General features: G+C 37.5%; 2 protein-coding genes across 2 annotated transcripts; one reads left to right on the top strand and one right to left on the bottom strand.

Annotated features, from left to right (window-relative positions):
- Positions 1 to 2,541: 2,541 nt before the first annotated feature.
- LOC113783056 (farnesyl pyrophosphate synthase 1) lies at positions 2,542 to 7,481 on the bottom strand. Its single transcript, XM_027329076.1, has 12 exons — positions 7,475 to 7,481; positions 6,363 to 6,387; positions 6,051 to 6,166; positions 5,858 to 5,944; positions 5,646 to 5,762; positions 5,474 to 5,562; positions 4,786 to 4,837; positions 4,580 to 4,675; positions 3,987 to 4,031; positions 3,791 to 3,880; positions 3,639 to 3,710; positions 2,542 to 2,931 (listed from the first exon to the last, which is right to left on the bottom strand). The coding sequence occupies exons 2-12, from the start codon at positions 6,385 to 6,387 to the stop codon at positions 2,803 to 2,805; spliced, it is 918 nt and encodes a 305-aa protein (XP_027184877.1). The 5' UTR covers positions 7,475 to 7,481; the 3' UTR covers positions 2,542 to 2,802.
- A 2,619-nt stretch (positions 7,482 to 10,100) lies between these two features.
- On the top strand, positions 10,101 to 14,474 carry LOC113783296 (protein FAR1-RELATED SEQUENCE 5-like). Its single transcript, XM_027329388.1, has 6 exons — positions 10,101 to 12,218; positions 12,342 to 12,422; positions 12,590 to 12,661; positions 13,986 to 14,093; positions 14,207 to 14,275; positions 14,403 to 14,474. The coding sequence occupies exons 1-6, from the start codon at positions 10,101 to 10,103 to the stop codon at positions 14,472 to 14,474; spliced, it is 2,520 nt and encodes an 839-aa protein (XP_027185189.1).
- The last annotated feature ends 2,360 nt before the right edge of the window (positions 14,475 to 16,834 follow it).

Consider the following 16,834-nt stretch of genomic DNA (forward strand, 5'->3'; position numbering starts at 1 on the left):
TTTGTTGTTGGGACTGCGAATTTGGAATTTACCAAATTAATTAACAACAACGCGCCCTCCCTCTGAACCTTACGTACGGACATCTTCGGACTTTCTGCAATTAATTAATAAACTACTACAGTTGCACATACCATCCATGATCCATACACAAATCTTATCATCCATGGCCCACTTAAAACGAAACCATTCTTGAATTATATATGTTGTCTTCAGTTTAAACAACATGAAAAATTCCCAATTCTTGTCTCAAGAAAAATTCCCTTTTGGGTATGTTTTGCCCAAAGGAAAAAAATTAAATTTCCGTTTCAGTGAGTGAGTAATGCAGTTATACGGTCTTATCTAGTAGTACAGTATAATAATGTTAAGGTCTAACTTAATATCATCATCACAAACTGCTTAAATTAAATCAGTAGTATTAACTTAAGTAGGGATGGATTTGTGTGTTTTGACCAAAAAGGCTTGTTCTAGACGATACGTTTAATGCGGGTGTGTGTGCTTGTTTTGACGCGTTCAATAGAGGACTTTTTTCTTTTGTGTGTGTGGGGGGGGTGTAGATGTTGAACAGTCCTTTCTTCATCATGTGTTGTGGACTACTTGTGGGTGGTCGATCAATCAAAAAGATGGCTTTAGAATATTACTCCCAAATCAATGGTTAGAAATTGGAATGTTACTTATTTATGTATGCAATTTTTTGAGAGAGGCAGAGGGTGTCCATTTGACTTGACTAGATAACATAATTTTTTTGTTTAAAAAAAAAAAAAGGAAAGGAGAATATCACCATCACATAATTAACAATAATATTATTCACTAGGATTAGGAGATAACTTGAAAAGTACTAGTACTAAAAGCCGCCGGTGACGAAGAAATACTCTCACATTTGCTGCATATAGGCCTGTCAATCGGGCCTAATGAGCCGGGCTTTGATGAGCTCAAATTCAGCTCATTTAATTTGAATCATTTTCGGGTTTCGGGTTCGTAAATGTGAAGCTCATACTCATCTCACATAATATTCGGGCTGTGAGACTTAATCGGGTTTAGCCCAAACTCACTTATTACTCCTTAATTTTCTTAATATAATTACTACAACTATTAAGTTGTAAAACTAATTTAACATTTACAAGACTATAATATTAAAACTAAACATGAACAAATAATAGTTCTTAAAATGTATATAAACCAAAAATTTTTCAACAATATTTATATTTAATCCATTCAAAATGCATGAAAAATAGTAATAAAACATGCGATCATAAGCCAATACATCTTTAAAAGTTGAAACTTTTTTTATAATCTTGTGATTTAAATCCAAATATGCTTGATGATTTTTGTGTTTGTAGACCAAAAAAAAATCAACCAATATTATGCTAATACAAAAATTTACTCAACCAATAAGAAAAATTAGAGATTTAGTTATGCATTACCAATATTGGCTCTCAAGAAAGCTCATGAAAGAGTTTTTAGATGTATTTTTGTGTTTTGTAATTTATGTATATATTTAGTATTTAGTAATAATATATTTGGATATATAATTATACATAATAGCAAGATATAAATATTATATATATAGGTAATTAAAGGGTCGAGCCTATATCGGGTTTGAGCCTAATAAGGTCCAAGCTCGGCTCACATTTAATTCGGGCCTAATTTTTAGGCTCAGACTCAGACCGGCTCACTAAATGATCAGGCTCATCGGACTTTTTATCGGGCCGAGCGAGCTGAGCTCGGGCTGGCCCAGCCCCATTGACAGTCCTAGCTGCATATTAATAATAATAATAATATTTAGTATTAAAACATAACGAAACACAGCAGCCCAAAAGGGAAAGAGGAAAACAGCTTAGACAAGTCAACACCGGACTCGGACATTAGGTGCCAATGTGGACTTTGTGGCGCGCTGCGCTAGTTGCCAGGAAATGTCTCATCTCCATTTCTCTTTCATTCTCTCTCATTTAATAATTAATAATTAATACTACTGCTGCTTTCATGGAATCCATTCCTTTGACTACCGTAAATAAACCGCGTGTTGAAGCCAAGGTTCAGACCCGGATTCCATACCCCCTGCTCCCCTTTCAATTTTTCAGAAAAAAAGAATAATACTTGCGGTTTCAGTATATGATATGGTGGTAGTGCTTGTATTTGGAAGCTAATTAATTGCAAAGGATTCTTGAATACACAGTAGTCTTCTCTTTCCACAAAAGCTCCCCTCAGCTCAGGTTGGAAAATTGATTTGCAGTAGTCATCTCAGGATACATTAATTATTGATGCAAATGACTTTGACTTTGAAAGAAAGGGCGAGTTCCCGATTCCATGAATTACGTATGCAAACCGGAAAGACGAAGAAGTTTCTTTTGATCATTATAACCTACTATTATTCATCAGGCATATGGAAGGAGCACCATTCTTCACCTTGAAAAGTTGGCCTTGCAGTTTTCAAAACCTTCTAGCATATATTTTTTTTAAAAAAAAAAACAGAAAGGAAACGGTATGGTATGGTTACAGCTGCAGCTCACGAAAACTCATCAGTCATTTGAGAAGACAAATAGATGAATAACTTTAAGGTTCGTTCATTGTTGCCTCAATAAATGCTGCCTCACATCGTCTGTGTTCTACATCTGAATACCGTTCATCCCTTTGCCAAGGATGTCAAAGCCAAAACAACAAGAATACACCAAAAAATAATAATAATAATAATGTGGAAGCTGATCCTAAAAATCAACAAGAACAAGTAGTGTTTGTTTCCCCTGTTCAACAATTAGATACCAAATGCCAAGTCTCTTTTGCTTTTATTCTTTGGGAATATCCTTTCTACTTCTGCCTCTTGTATATCTTCCCCAAAAATGACTTCAGCACTGACTGCACAGCTTTGCTGGGATGAGCTTCAATACAGCTTGTCAACTTCTCATAGCTTTTGCTTTCATATTCCGCAAACACGCCCTAAAAGAGTTGCAAATTGAATTCCAAAAACTAATTCGAGAATAATTTTAGCTGATTCGAGAATGAGAACCACAACAATAATGGTAACTGACAACTAAATGTACAAAACAGAGTAGTATCAGTGAGAGAATAATCTTGAGAACATATTCAAGTTGCAGAATTTCATTAGTTCTGAGGTCCATACTTCCTACACTAAATCATCTTTCATAACCTATTATGATAGTAGAGATCTGAGGAAATATTAGCAAGATCAAGCCCAAAGAAGGGGGCTTACCCCAACCTAGAGCAATGTTAATTATTAGAGACCTAAGATGAAGCATCCAATAGGCATATTTTATAGTCACGCGAGCCAGAAGAAGATTTCCTCAAGGCCCTGGCTTTTGGCACGACAGAAAGGTAGGTACTCTCACTTGAACTTTCCACATTCAGAACGTTGAACCCAAATCTTCTGTTCATTTTTTCAGCTCTTTGTTAAGTTTAGACATAAAGAAATGAAGTGTGTTCACCTAACGCAAAGAACTGGACCTTTTATAAACATGCAGGATCAGGTTTTCCCCCTCATGATGGTACAATTTAAAATTCTTCGTTTGAAACCACAAGTAAATTTGTCGTTTAGTAACTTAAAGCCTCGACAAAACAAGTTAGCATATTCTTAATATCCTCAAGTTTTTGCATCATCTCTCCATGAGAAGAATCCAAGTTCAAACCTGGAGATCAAGTTCGTGGTATAGAGCTTTGACTTTTGCAACATCAGCAGCATCTGCCTTTCCATAGTGCGCCTGGAAGTGGACACAGCTTTAAATGGGAATCCTAAATTTTAAGCAGAGAAATTGCCAAGAAATAAGGCATGCATCCTTACAAATAAAATCTTCTTCTGTTCTTCACTGCATCTTTCTAGTGCCTTTACGACCAACCAAGAACATTTAAAATCTTCAATATCAGTTCCTATCTGTGACAACAGGACGAAGTAAGGTATCCCAGCTGGTAAGTTGCTAAGTTGTATAAGAACATTAAACTCTGAATATAATGGCATTCATTTGTGCAAATGTTTATACCTTTCCAACCTTTTCTGGTTCACCAAAAGAATCCAAATAGTCATCCTGACAGGGTGAAAACACAGTCAGAAAAATCTTCTGGCTAAGTGTTTGCATGTATGTTTTGTATGTGAAGTGAAACCTTTGACGCTTATCCAGTCCGCAATATAACTTCCCATTTTGGCATGTTCTGGACTGTAAGGTGTAACTGCTTGAATAGAGTGTCTATCCAGCCAGAAGATTTTATTAATCTACCAGAATAGAAAACAGTAGTATTCTGCTACGAATAACTTTGAAACATTCAAAAGTGTGCTCCTACAGACACGGTTTGACCTTGACAAACCATTGTAAAATTAAGAAGTGTTGTTTCGAAATCCTTCAGAGATGGGAAAGTATGCTGACAATGGTAGCCAAGATACCCTAATTCAAGCTCCCTTCCCCGCCATTGAGAGAGAGCAAAAAAGACAAAAAGAATACAAAATTTTCACCTCTTTACCTCCCATCCCTTCCAAAAGATAACTTCAAAAGAACTTTGTCCACACATGTTTCACTAGAACTGCATCAATTATAAAACTCTTAGAGTAGAGGATTGCATCAGACAAACAAGTATTTACCTGAACTTGAAAGTATATTCCCATGTCAATCAGAATGTTCTTTACATCTATATGGTTGTCCAAATTCTCACCAGCCATAAGCAATGCACATGCAACCTATTTGGTAAATAATAACAAAACGATTGTTATTCACCTTGACAAATTTTTGAATGTCAATCACTCTATTTCATCGGGCAAAATCATTGAAAAGGTAGACATTAGCTTACAGGAAGGTAGAAAGAATAATACGCAGTCTTGTACTGAACAATTCGCCGGTGGCTGCATGAAAAACAAATATTAGTTCAGAGGACAATATGTTACATCTCACATCATCCAAAATAATTCAAAGCAGGCTCAAAAGTCAGCCAAATGTGGAAAATCACCATTCCCACGATAAGGATTGTATACTTAATAGAGATGTGTGCATGTATGATACAGTATTGGACAAATTAAACTACCTAATACCACTGCCTAAAATAGTTGAAATTCAGGTTTGTCAACAAAAAGCATTTACAACATGATGAGACCTAATGCAACACAATATACAATACCATCTGCCTAGAGTGAGGATATGAAAAAGAGCCCAGATGTAATATAAAAAAAAAAAAAAAAAGTATAACCATTTCTGATGTATACCAGGATAATAAATTCAAAGAGGAAAACTCCTGTTAAAAAGATCTAATTCTGATTGCTGGATGAAAGAAGTTTTCCTCTGTGGAAAACCCCATACTTTCAAATGGAATACAGAATATTACATGTCGTTCTAGTACATCGATGGTTCCCCAAAAACCAGAAATAGAAAGAATTGGCGGTAGGTTAATCAGTTCCTTTTTGCGGAAAGTTAACTGCAGGTAACAAGTGCAACTAGTTTATGGGATTTGAACATGAAAGAGTTAGGCAGATTCATCTACTCACAGTGACAAGGAGTATTTAGATAGATCCTTTTCTCCTTCAAGGGTAGTAATCAAATCTATCATCTGCCCTGAAGCAGTTTGGAACTCCACCTGCAATTCAAAACTACGATGGACATTAGAATGCAATAGCAGTTTAACTGAATGGAGCAGGGTCCATGTTTTACTTGGTTTACCTCATTGAACAAATCCAGAAGATCTACATAGTAAGCCTTTTCTCTGAAGTGTTTCTTAAGAATTCTAGGGATGTGATTACGGAGTAGGACACTGTCATTTGCAGCAATCATACCAACCTAACAATTGCAGTTAAAAGAAAAAGAGTTTCACGAAAGAACTTTATTGGAGTTAATGAAGAATTATGTAAATCTTTTTCATCCTTGAAGTAAACCTTTGGCACTCTGAACCAACAAAGTTGACCACGCCGAATGTGGGAATTATCCATAATGTCATCGAGGACAAGAAAGTATGCCTGCAGCTGTAAATTTTGCAAACTCAAGAGTATCAGAGCTCTGCACTGTGAAGCAACTAAATGAATTCTATTTATCAAAGTAAGAAGAAAAGTAGGATTACCATTGACCTACCCATTCAATACACCACCCTAGAGCACTAGCAAGAAACACCTCATCCTCAGTTAGTTCCTTTCCTTCTTTTAGCAGCTTGTAGCTATCAATGACGGACAGACCTCGGTTCAGCTTTCCTGCAAAACGGAATACATTTTGGAGCATTTCAGGGAAAAATGGTTTTCTGCAAATCACCACACAAGAAAAAGGCAAACAGAGCCTTCCTGCCAACTCCCTTCCCCTCCCCCCACCACTGGCCCTCTTTGTCATTTCCTTTTTGCTTTGCCATCTAGAGATAAGTAATAACTCCCAAGTGATCAGATCAACAGTTACCTCCAGGAACATTGTAGTCCAGCATCTGCATCATAATTAAAAATATAAGAAATTAAAGCAAGTACTCAAAGAAGTGCATTTTCTGAAGATGGATATGCTCAGACGCAAATGTAAGTGCAAGCACATGAGAGAGAGAGAGAGAGAGCAAATTTTCATCATTAATAACGGAAAAGAAAATGAGGAACGGAAGGCCAATCCATGGGAAATTCTCGACAACCCCCAAGATGGATCAAAATTAAGCTTCAAAAAAGAAATCAATTTGTAACGGAATCACGGTAAAGCAAGAAAAAAGCTAAGCATAGTGAAAGGGGAATAGCATAAAGCTCAGTGACAGCAACAAAAAATCAGCAGGGTATCATGCTAAGTGGAATCTCAAAAGCACTAGAATTTTTTAGGGAATTCATAGAATTACAAATCCATGATCTCAGAAATCATTAATGTTACAACTTTGTGAAACAACACAAGTTTCTAAAAGGAGAAGTTGGAAATCAGCATCCGAAAACAAAGACTGCCATTTGTTCCTTAAAAGAATGAGCAAGGCATCTCAAACAACAAGGAAATATATGTTGATGGAGAAAACAACAACATCATCAAACAAAGACCTATGCCGTTCCTTAACGCTATGAAACTTGATTTGCTCCGCGATCGAGGCGCAACGAAAATATAAATAAAATAAATAAATAAATAAAGGGTGTCCCCGTTTGTTTGAGTTTGATATCTCTTCTTTGTCAGTGGAAATTTTCTGGACAATAGAGCAGAGAAAAGGAAAATCCAGCGAGTGCATTATGATCAAACACAGAGAAAGAGACGGGACTTTGTCGTGTTGTTCTGAATCATTGGAAATGCATTGCTTAAAGAATAATTGACGGTTTTTAGCGAAACCTCCAATCACAGGTTCAGCTCAGAGGAGGAACATGAAAATAGTGAGGCACAGCAATATTGAAGTTAAGAAGGCATTATGTAACATCGCAAATCGCGTTTAGCAAATGACCGGTCCAACATTGTCGAATGATCTGGAAATAGACGTAGGCACAAGAAGAAGAAGGAGGACAGCTGTACACATTTATGAGGCGTGGGGTATGAGGGGGGTAGATCAATATGAGAGACGAAACCCGATCGACCCACACAGGCAAGAGAAATCCATCAGTCTCCACATCGGAAAGCTAGGGAGTCGTTCAAGAGCTCAGATTTGAGAACAGAGTAGACGCCAAGAAAGATGGTCTCAGATCCGAGGTGTCCGCGTTGAGATTTAAGCCATTTGTATTGGGTTTGGCTGCTTATTTTTGAGAGTCTGGAAGGGAAGGTATAAAATAGTCTAGTTGAGAGGGAAAGAACAAAAAAAGAGAGAAGAGAATCAGCAGAAAGAAGTGTGGAAGGAGGATATCAGAATGGTGCTATAGAAGCAGATATGCGAGAGAGTGCAAGGAGGCTCTCTTGCCGTCGAGTCCTCTCTCTCTTATTTCTTCTCTCGCTCCGGTTTGGAGGAGTAGTACTACTTCCTACAAAAATGCTGCTTGCTAGCAGTGTGTTGGAAAAATGGAAATTGGAGTGAGTTCTTAGCAGTGGAGTAGTAATACCGCTGCTGCTTCAATATAAGGAAGCGGGAAGGCAGGAAGCCACTGCTGTTCAAGTCAGTTAGTTCATCACACTCGTTGTTGTGTGGATAAGGGAAGGCCGGAGTTATTTGGACTTGGTGGAGTCCCCTTTTGGGTATATTTGACGACTTTTTCACACAGGTGCACTGCGCGCAAGAGAGGTCCTAATTCAGGGAGTGGAACCACGCAGAATTCGCCACCACGAGCCAAAGCATTAGTATATTTCGGTAGGTTGCAAGGTCAAGATCCAAATACTACCCTTCATCAATTATTATATTAAGTGAATTTGTATAAAAAAATTCAGATGGATGCGTAATATATCTGTCTGGTTCGATGGTGATTGAGTTCTCTCTGAATTACTCCTGGACCTCTTCATGTCGTCCCTCTTCTTCCTTTAGTATAAAATAGAATAGATTATACAATAATTATTTTCTAAAAAAAAAAGAAAACATGTGAATTACGGTCCGTCCGCAATTCAACACAAGGTTACGGGCGGATACGGGGCAGGAGCGGTCCTCAGACGACCGCTCCTGAACGGTCTCCTCACAATAAAAAACGTGAGGAGACAAATGAGCCAAGTCAGCAAGGCTGAAGCAGGGCACAAAAACGGTATCGTTCCAAATAAAAAAATGTTGACTTCCAAACGTGAGCAGACGGAGCAAACGGAAGAGAATTGGTTTTTGAAATTCAAGTTGAAATTTTGAATTAGCCGCAGAAAACAAAACTGAGGGAAGAGTCTTGGCGTGCTTCTGAAGGAGCTCTACTCTGACAGTCTGACCGACCGCTCATTGAAGGTAGAAAGCTGAAGTTCGAGTGGAATTCGACTTACTAGCTCTTTCTAGTGAAGTGAGTGTAGTCTACTCTGATGAAAATAGCAATTGACAGAAAAGTGAGTGGAAAGGCAGGCGGCAAGGAAGAAGCAAACAGAGATGAAGCCAAAGTTTGGAGGGAAAACTGAATAGCAGAAGCAGCTGTGGTTTTCAACTGGGTATAAGAGTATTGTATCTATTTTGAATGCGCACAAGGCAGGCGGTAAGGTAGAAGCAAACAGAGGAAGGACAAAATCTCACGAAGCCAGATTTTGTCCTTCAACTTAATAGCAGATGCAGCTACGCTCTCCGACTTCGGTGAAACGTGAAGCGTATTAGCATACCAAGGTAACATGACTGAACCATGTCAGTAACTGTGGCCAATAATTTGTCACCCAAATGCACATTTGTTAAATGAAGGATGAAATTAGAGTCACTGAAGACATAATATGAAGATGATACAAGAATAGTGAAGTTGTACTATATTAAATATATGTATCGTATCTGTGTGTGTGACCATTTAGTTTTTCAGTGATGAACTATAAAGGGATAGTAGTTTTTGGAAGACCTAGGGGTATGTATTCAAGTAAACCATCGAACGGAATTAGGGAAAGATGAGAGAAACAATGTCACATTTAACAAGTGAATGAATGTACATCTTGTTGTAAATTAGTTACATGTTATAGCCACCGTATTACAATTGATATGAATCATTGTGCATCTAGTAATTGGTCCATGCTCATGGAGTAATATTAGTTTGTCCCTCTCTTGACCGTGTAGTGTGTATAAAATAGAGGTGTAGAGTTGAATGAGGTGAAACTGAGGAAAAGACATATATGTGAATAATAAATGGGTGAACCTTGTATTGTAAGTAAATTACATGATGTAAAAAATATATTACAATGAGTAGAAAGTGATTGTTTGGCCCTCAAAATATGGAAATAGTAGAAAATGCGGAGTTGGCTTATGCGGTTGTTATTAACGAATGACATAAGGTCCAGTGAGGTAAAGAATCTAGAATCAAAATATAATCACCAGCGTGGATGTACATACAGTTAAAATAGACTTACATCGTGTGACCAATACATTACAATCCGTATAAGTTAGTGTACATGGAGTTGTATTTGTACACAGATTGTGTTAGAGTAAAAGTAAGGTGATGTGAATCATTAATCATATTGATAGCGTAATAATAGAATTTGGTATACGAGTAATGTATGATTCATAACACATTATGAATGGTAATATACATATATGTTGTCGTTTATGTACATACTATTCATGAAGTGTTGCAAATTAGGGTGTTTGATGCATAATTGGCAGGATCAGAAGTAATGGATTGCAGCAAATTGGCAGAAGATGGGACCCCTGAATTAGGAATGGAGTTCAACAGCGAAGAGGATGCGTACCAGTTTTACAACAAATATGCCTTTAAAATGGGTTTTAGTGTACGTAAAGACTATCTGAATAAAGACAAAGACGGCGTGACCACGTCTAGGAGATATAGTTGCTGCAAGGAAGGTGTGAAGCGCAAGTACGAAGGTGATGTGATGCCAAAGAGGACACGAGCTCCGACGAAAACAGGGTGTGGAGCTAAAATGGTTATTGTGTTGTTTAGAGGAACAATGAAGTACCGTGTGCATGATCTTGTTTTAGAGCATAACCATGAGTTGCACATTGCTCAATGTGCGCACATGATGCCATCACAAAGAAAAGTGAGCGAGGCTCAAGGATTCCAAGCTGAAATAAGCGAGGACGCTGGGCTTTCATTGAAACAGAGCCATGAGCTTATGGGAAAGGAGGCAGGTGGGATGGGAAATGTGGGATATACTCGGGAAGACCTGAAACGATATCTTCGTACTCGACGGGAAAGGAGTTTGAAATATGGAGAAGCAGGTAGCATGCTGAATTATTTTCAAGAGCAAACACTCGAGAATCCATCGTTTTTTCATGCCGTACAGCTGGACTGTGAAGAGCAGATAACGAATATCTTTTGGGCTGATGCAGGAATGTTAATTGACTACAAATTTTTTGGAGACGTAGTCACATTCGACACAACCTACAAAACAAATAAAGAATACCGGCCACTTGGAGTGTTTGTGGGTTTTAACCAACATAGGCAAATTGTGATATTCGGTGCTGCCCTTATGTATGATGAGACTATAGATTCTTTCAAATGGGTGTTTGGTACATTTCTAGAAGCAATGTGCGGAAAGCGTCCAAGTACCATACTAACCGACCAAGATCATGCCATGGCAGCCGCTCTTTCAGTTGTTATGCCTGAAACATTTCACGGTCTATGTACGTTTCACATAAGGCGTAATTTTATGAAACATCTTGGCAATCACTACAAGGAAAATAGTGATCTTCCATACATGTTTGGTGCATGCATGTATGAGTTTGAAGAAGTGGAACAATTCAATAGGGTGTGGGAGGCGATGGTGAAGAAACACGATCTTGAAAATAATGAATGGCTCTCCGGATTGTATAGAATTCGTGATAAATGGGCAAGGTGCATGATGAAAGAAAGATGGACCGCTGGAATGCGAAGCACCCAACTCAGCGAAAGCCTAAATGCAGCAATTAAAAATCATTTGAAACTGGATCATGACCTTGTGCAGTTCTTTAGACATTTCAATCGGGTGGTTGATGAAAAGAGACATAATGAACTGATCGCAGAATATGAAATGAGGCAAAAGCTCCCCATGGTCGGGTTAAGGCAAACACCTATGCTCGTGCATGCATCAGAGACGTATTCACCAACCGTATTTGTTGCATTCCAAAATGAATATGGCGAGTCAACAGCTATGGTTATATTGAGACAGCAAGATGCAGCGATGATTGTGGAGTTTGCGGTCATGAGGTATGATGGAGGACCTGAAAGAATAGTGGTATTCAATCGGAATGATCTAAGTGTACGTTGTAGTTGCAAAAAATACGAGAATGAAGGCATTTTATGTGGGCACGCGTTGAAGGTGTTTGATACTGTGGGCATAAAAATAATTCCTCCTGAATACATTAAGAGGCGATGGACAAAAAGAGCTCGGGCTGGAGACTGTTTTGATCGGCGAAGACGGGAAGTTGTGGCTGATCCTAAAATAATGATTTCAACTCGTTATCGGGAGCTCGCTCCAGCCATGATTAAGGTCGCAACTCGAGCAGCAATGTCGGAGGACACCAGCAAAGTAGCAATCACTGTCATATCCGATTTGGCAAAGAGAGTTGAGCTCCTCCTCTCAGAAAGTGAAGAACAACCTTTGCAAAATCAAAAAAATCTGAATATGGAGGAACGGGATAAAATTGAAATTGTGAATGAAATGGGGGAGGCAGTAGTCGCAAGAGGCATTAAAAAACGAGGTGGTGGGAAGAAAAGTAGAGTGATGCGAAGTTGGATCGATAAATTTGACAGAGTAAAAAGAAAATCTAGATTATCAAGGACTACACAGACTACGGTATGGATCAAATTTTGGTACTCGGGGAACATTTATGCTAAAACTAAGTTATCGTTATGCTATTAACTAAAGTTTAGGTATCATTCATGATGAAATAATATTATTGCCGTGTCAATACTGTAGGCCTCAGAATCGGAGCCGACATCGGTTTCAATTGAGGAATACATGTTTATGGGATGTCGTTCATCTACTGACTCTGTTTCGGTTAGTATAAAACGGACATGACCGTTGCTTTTATTTGGATGTTTCTAACAGCATCAATAGTTACATTGATCTTACATTGTGTGATAATGTTGTTACGGCTGTCATCCCTCCTGATATACCTATTTTGACTGTCTTATACAATGATTTGGTCCATACGAAACTCGTAGACGCATTCAATGAGCCAGACAGTGAATGGCCCTCCAAACGCTATTGCTCCGAATATCGATGAAAGTGAAACGGTATGTATATATTTAGTAGTTAAAATAAAGACCTTCTTATTCGTGTAGTAGAGCTACCTTTTTTTTAGGGTTAGTATCAGAAACCTCCCTTGAGGTTTCTTCTAATCACACCTAGAACCCCTCATGTTTTCGAAATCACACTTAGCACCCCTGAAATGACAACTTTGGTATCATTATCAGCCCCTCATTATTTTTGTTCCACTTTTACCCTCCTTGTGAACTCTATTTATGTAACTCACATCCCTCCAACTTTTGTAACACTACAAAATCGTTCTTAAGCAGTGTAACATGTTTTGAACATTTTGTAATTTTATGTAAGCTTGTTGTACATCTTTATAATAGATTGTGTTTCTGTTATTAAGTTTTACAAATAATTCACATAAAGTTACACATTGTTTAAAAAATGTTACATTGATCTGAACGGTGATAAAAAAAATGTGACTATGGATTCTAATAATGGCAGCAATAGTTTCAATATGTGATTGTAGTTGTAAATAAACTTGCTCTTCCATTTTTATGAAAATGGAATCGTATAAATAGCTTTTTGTGCATCCTAATCGAATGGAGTTTGTAAGTTATTAATATTGCGATGCCCTATTATCAAGTAAAAATGGATTGCTAATGCTATATACTCATGAATTCCCATCATCTTTAAACATCTTTTAGATTATGTTATTATTCACTTAGAAATTGCAATTTTGACAATGGCACTATGCCCATTGCCAAAAGTCAACATCACTGGAAACTCTATAGCTATTTAATATTAGGGAGTGGGATAGGAACAATTGTTAGATCAACCATCCCTAAATCGTGTAACATTTTTTGAACATTTTGTAATTTTATGTAAATTTCTTGTACATCGTTACAATAGAAGTCTGATAAGTTGTTAGTGTACATATGAGTCCAATATGTAATAATCGTATTTGTGTTGATAAATTTTACACATAGTTCAATTAGAATTACACTTTGTACAAAAAATATTACATAATTACATAATAATTTTACATAATTTAGGGAAAACCTCAAGGGAGGTTTCCGAAATTAAGTCTACATAAATAGAGTTCACCATTGCGGGTAAAAGTGGAACAAAAATAATGACTCGGCGGACATTGATACCAAAGTTGTCATTCCAGGGGTGCTAAATGTGATTTCGAAAACATGAAGGATTCTAGGTGTGATTAGAAGAAATCTCAAGGGAGGTTTCTGATATTAACCCTTTTTTTATAGTATTGTAATGGTGGGCACCTGAAAGCTGTCAAATCATGCAAATTATGTAGTTAACGTATGCTCGCTTTAATAACATATTATTTTTTATTATTCGAAGGGTCACCGTTTGGCTAATCAGGGGCCTCCTAGAAGTGTCCCTACAGAATGGATGCATCCCAGATTTTCTATTTTTTCCAAGTATAACTCTGTAAGAGATGTCTTAATGGTCTGATATATCATTTTTATTATAATGTCTAGTCCAATTTAACTTTTTAAGTGAGCAATATAGGGATTGGTAATGATTTGTTGACAGTCGATTACTTATACTATGTAATGTAGGAGGAGCGTGCAGCACTTTTAACACACTGTGATGTTGATGCATATCATGTATTTGCACCTTCACCCCAGGTGATAAACTTTTATCGTTACAGCACATATTTGTGTACTGTTGTTAATTGGAGACTTGGATATCGTATATCATTAATCGTATGGTTCATTAATAATATTGCTGATTTACCATCGTTACGCATTTCAGGGAAGAAATAACACCCAGGGATTGCAACTTCGCGCTGACGTCGCCGCCCCCGAGAATGAGATTGATGAATGATGTGTAACTATATTTTGCGAACGAGACATTAAGTGGTTGTCCCAACTTAGGAATACTGCATATGTACGTGTTACAAGCAGTTAGTAGGGTGTTACAACTTATTGACGAGGTTGTACAGGCAGCATTGATATTTCACTATTTTCAAATTTAGACACGTGGATTAGAATTGTAATCACATCTGGTGGTAGTAATCATCAATACTTTGTATTGGGTTATATAAAATTGTTAGGAAATTATAAAGTTGGTAGAAAATTGAAGTAACAATTTTACAATAGAATTGAACGTGTTATTTGTGATCGGATATTTTTCACTAAATCGACCATAACAGTTGAATGGCTGGCGTGATATGTATACCATTCTACTACATTCAATTGCATACCTTAATGGCCATAATTATTGGCATAGATCGCACCGGCAAATTGGGCGATGTATAAGATAACACAGTCTAAAGTATAAATTGTCTTGATTTTGTTACGATGCTAAATTCGAATTATTATTGGGCTATTTTTATTAAAACATTATCATTTAGGCCATTTGTTTTGTATCGATTGACGAATTTAGCGCCCCATTGACATGATGTATCACAGACACATCAATTGGTATTACAAGTTTTTAGGTTAATTGAATTATGGTCAAACCAGGCCACGACCACATGTTGGTAATAGGTGCGCATAAGAAAATGATTCCTTGGAGAATTAATTTGTAACATTAAAATGAAAGTTTACAATGTCACAAAAAGGAAGAACGAACAGTACAAAATGGGTTACAACCAGTAAGGTATATGTTACTGTTACGTTACAACTAGTTACGACTGTTTAACAGGCATGATTAATATCCAAATATGGTAAGCAATTTGTTTGAGTAGAGATTATAATGAGTATAGTTTTATCGCTACCCCGATGAACATTGGACTACATCCCTTGTTATCAGTTGTATCCCATACAACACCTGGGAACGCCGTCATGCATTAAACAGTGGGGTATGTACCTTTGAAAGTCATCGTCGCTTGATTCAGTAAAGTCAGATAGGTCCGGGTCCGATATAAGCATGGGATCTGCTAAAATGTGTTGAACCATACCATGTCTTTTTACGGCCTGGATCTCGTGGAACCTGTGAAGCCTACGTTCCATCTGCATAACTTCTCGCTGTAGTCTGTGTAATAGACTTGCATCATTAGCTTGTGGTTCTATAACAAGATCCGCTGACCTTGTTCTCGGGATGCGGATGCCATGCCAGCGACAAAATACCATTACAGGCACTTCAATAGGTATTACTCTTTCAGTACAGAAATGAACTTACAATTGGCGGCTTGGCTTGGTTCCACATGACCACATAATAAGTAACAGTTTCGCAGAAGAACATGATACTTCGTTGGGACAAGTAATTTGAAAGTAGGGTAACTAATATTTAAAATGCAACAAATTTTTATTACGCCATGTACATTTCGAGTTACAACCAATTATGTATATGTTACAATTGGTATTACAACTAATGAATATGCAAACGGCAGTTTTTCTGTCCATCTAGTTAGAACTACTGATATTACAACTAGTGATACTACAACTAGTTAATATCCGATGAACCTTTCCTCTTCTCTCGTTTGCGCAATTGCGCTTGGCACAAACAATAAGTCCGGCCCTCTAACACATATAATTTCTTAGACACTTTAGTAAGTGTCTATTGAGAACATAGAGATGGTCGATTCGAACCCCAAAACAATTGATGTAGCGAGGCCTTCTCGAACATCTCATTAAATTAGCGAGATCTTCTCGAACATCATGCAACCTACTGGCTGCTATTTGGCACCGAAGAGCTTGATTTCTGTGTGAACCCTCTATTGATGACACTGCAATTGAGGTTAGAGGAGGGTTGAAGAATACTAATAATAAATTTCATGCACGGGTTCATTGCCACCCTTCAGTAGAATGAAATAGGAAGTGTGAAGTTATTGAAAATGAAAAATGTTTGTGTAGTAGTGAAAGGTTGACGGAAAAATCTTTGTTGCTGAGGGATATACTACTGCAACCGCGCCCTTTTATAGTCCGCAGGACCCTCACAATGTAGTAAAATATCACTGGACAACGCATTCCAGACCAAACAATTTTGTCGTGGCAGTGGAAGCTGTAGAGTTCGATGCAATTAATTGAATTGTGTCAAATCTGTTCACACAATAAATGAAATTATGACAGCTGGCTCATGAAATGACCTATACACCAATATTAAGGGTCATGTGGATAAACAGTTACACATCAGTGACCTGTACGTTTCACTATGTACGGATTGCGTTACAACCAGTTAGCTGTATGTTACAATTTATTACAACTAATGAATTTGCAATCAGCAGCTTTTCGTTTGCTCTA

This window comes from Coffea eugenioides, chromosome 9, assembly GCF_003713205.1.
Source record: "Coffea eugenioides isolate CCC68of chromosome 9, Ceug_1.0, whole genome shotgun sequence".
In the NCBI taxonomy this organism is placed as follows: Eukaryota; Viridiplantae; Streptophyta; class Magnoliopsida; order Gentianales; family Rubiaceae; genus Coffea; species Coffea eugenioides.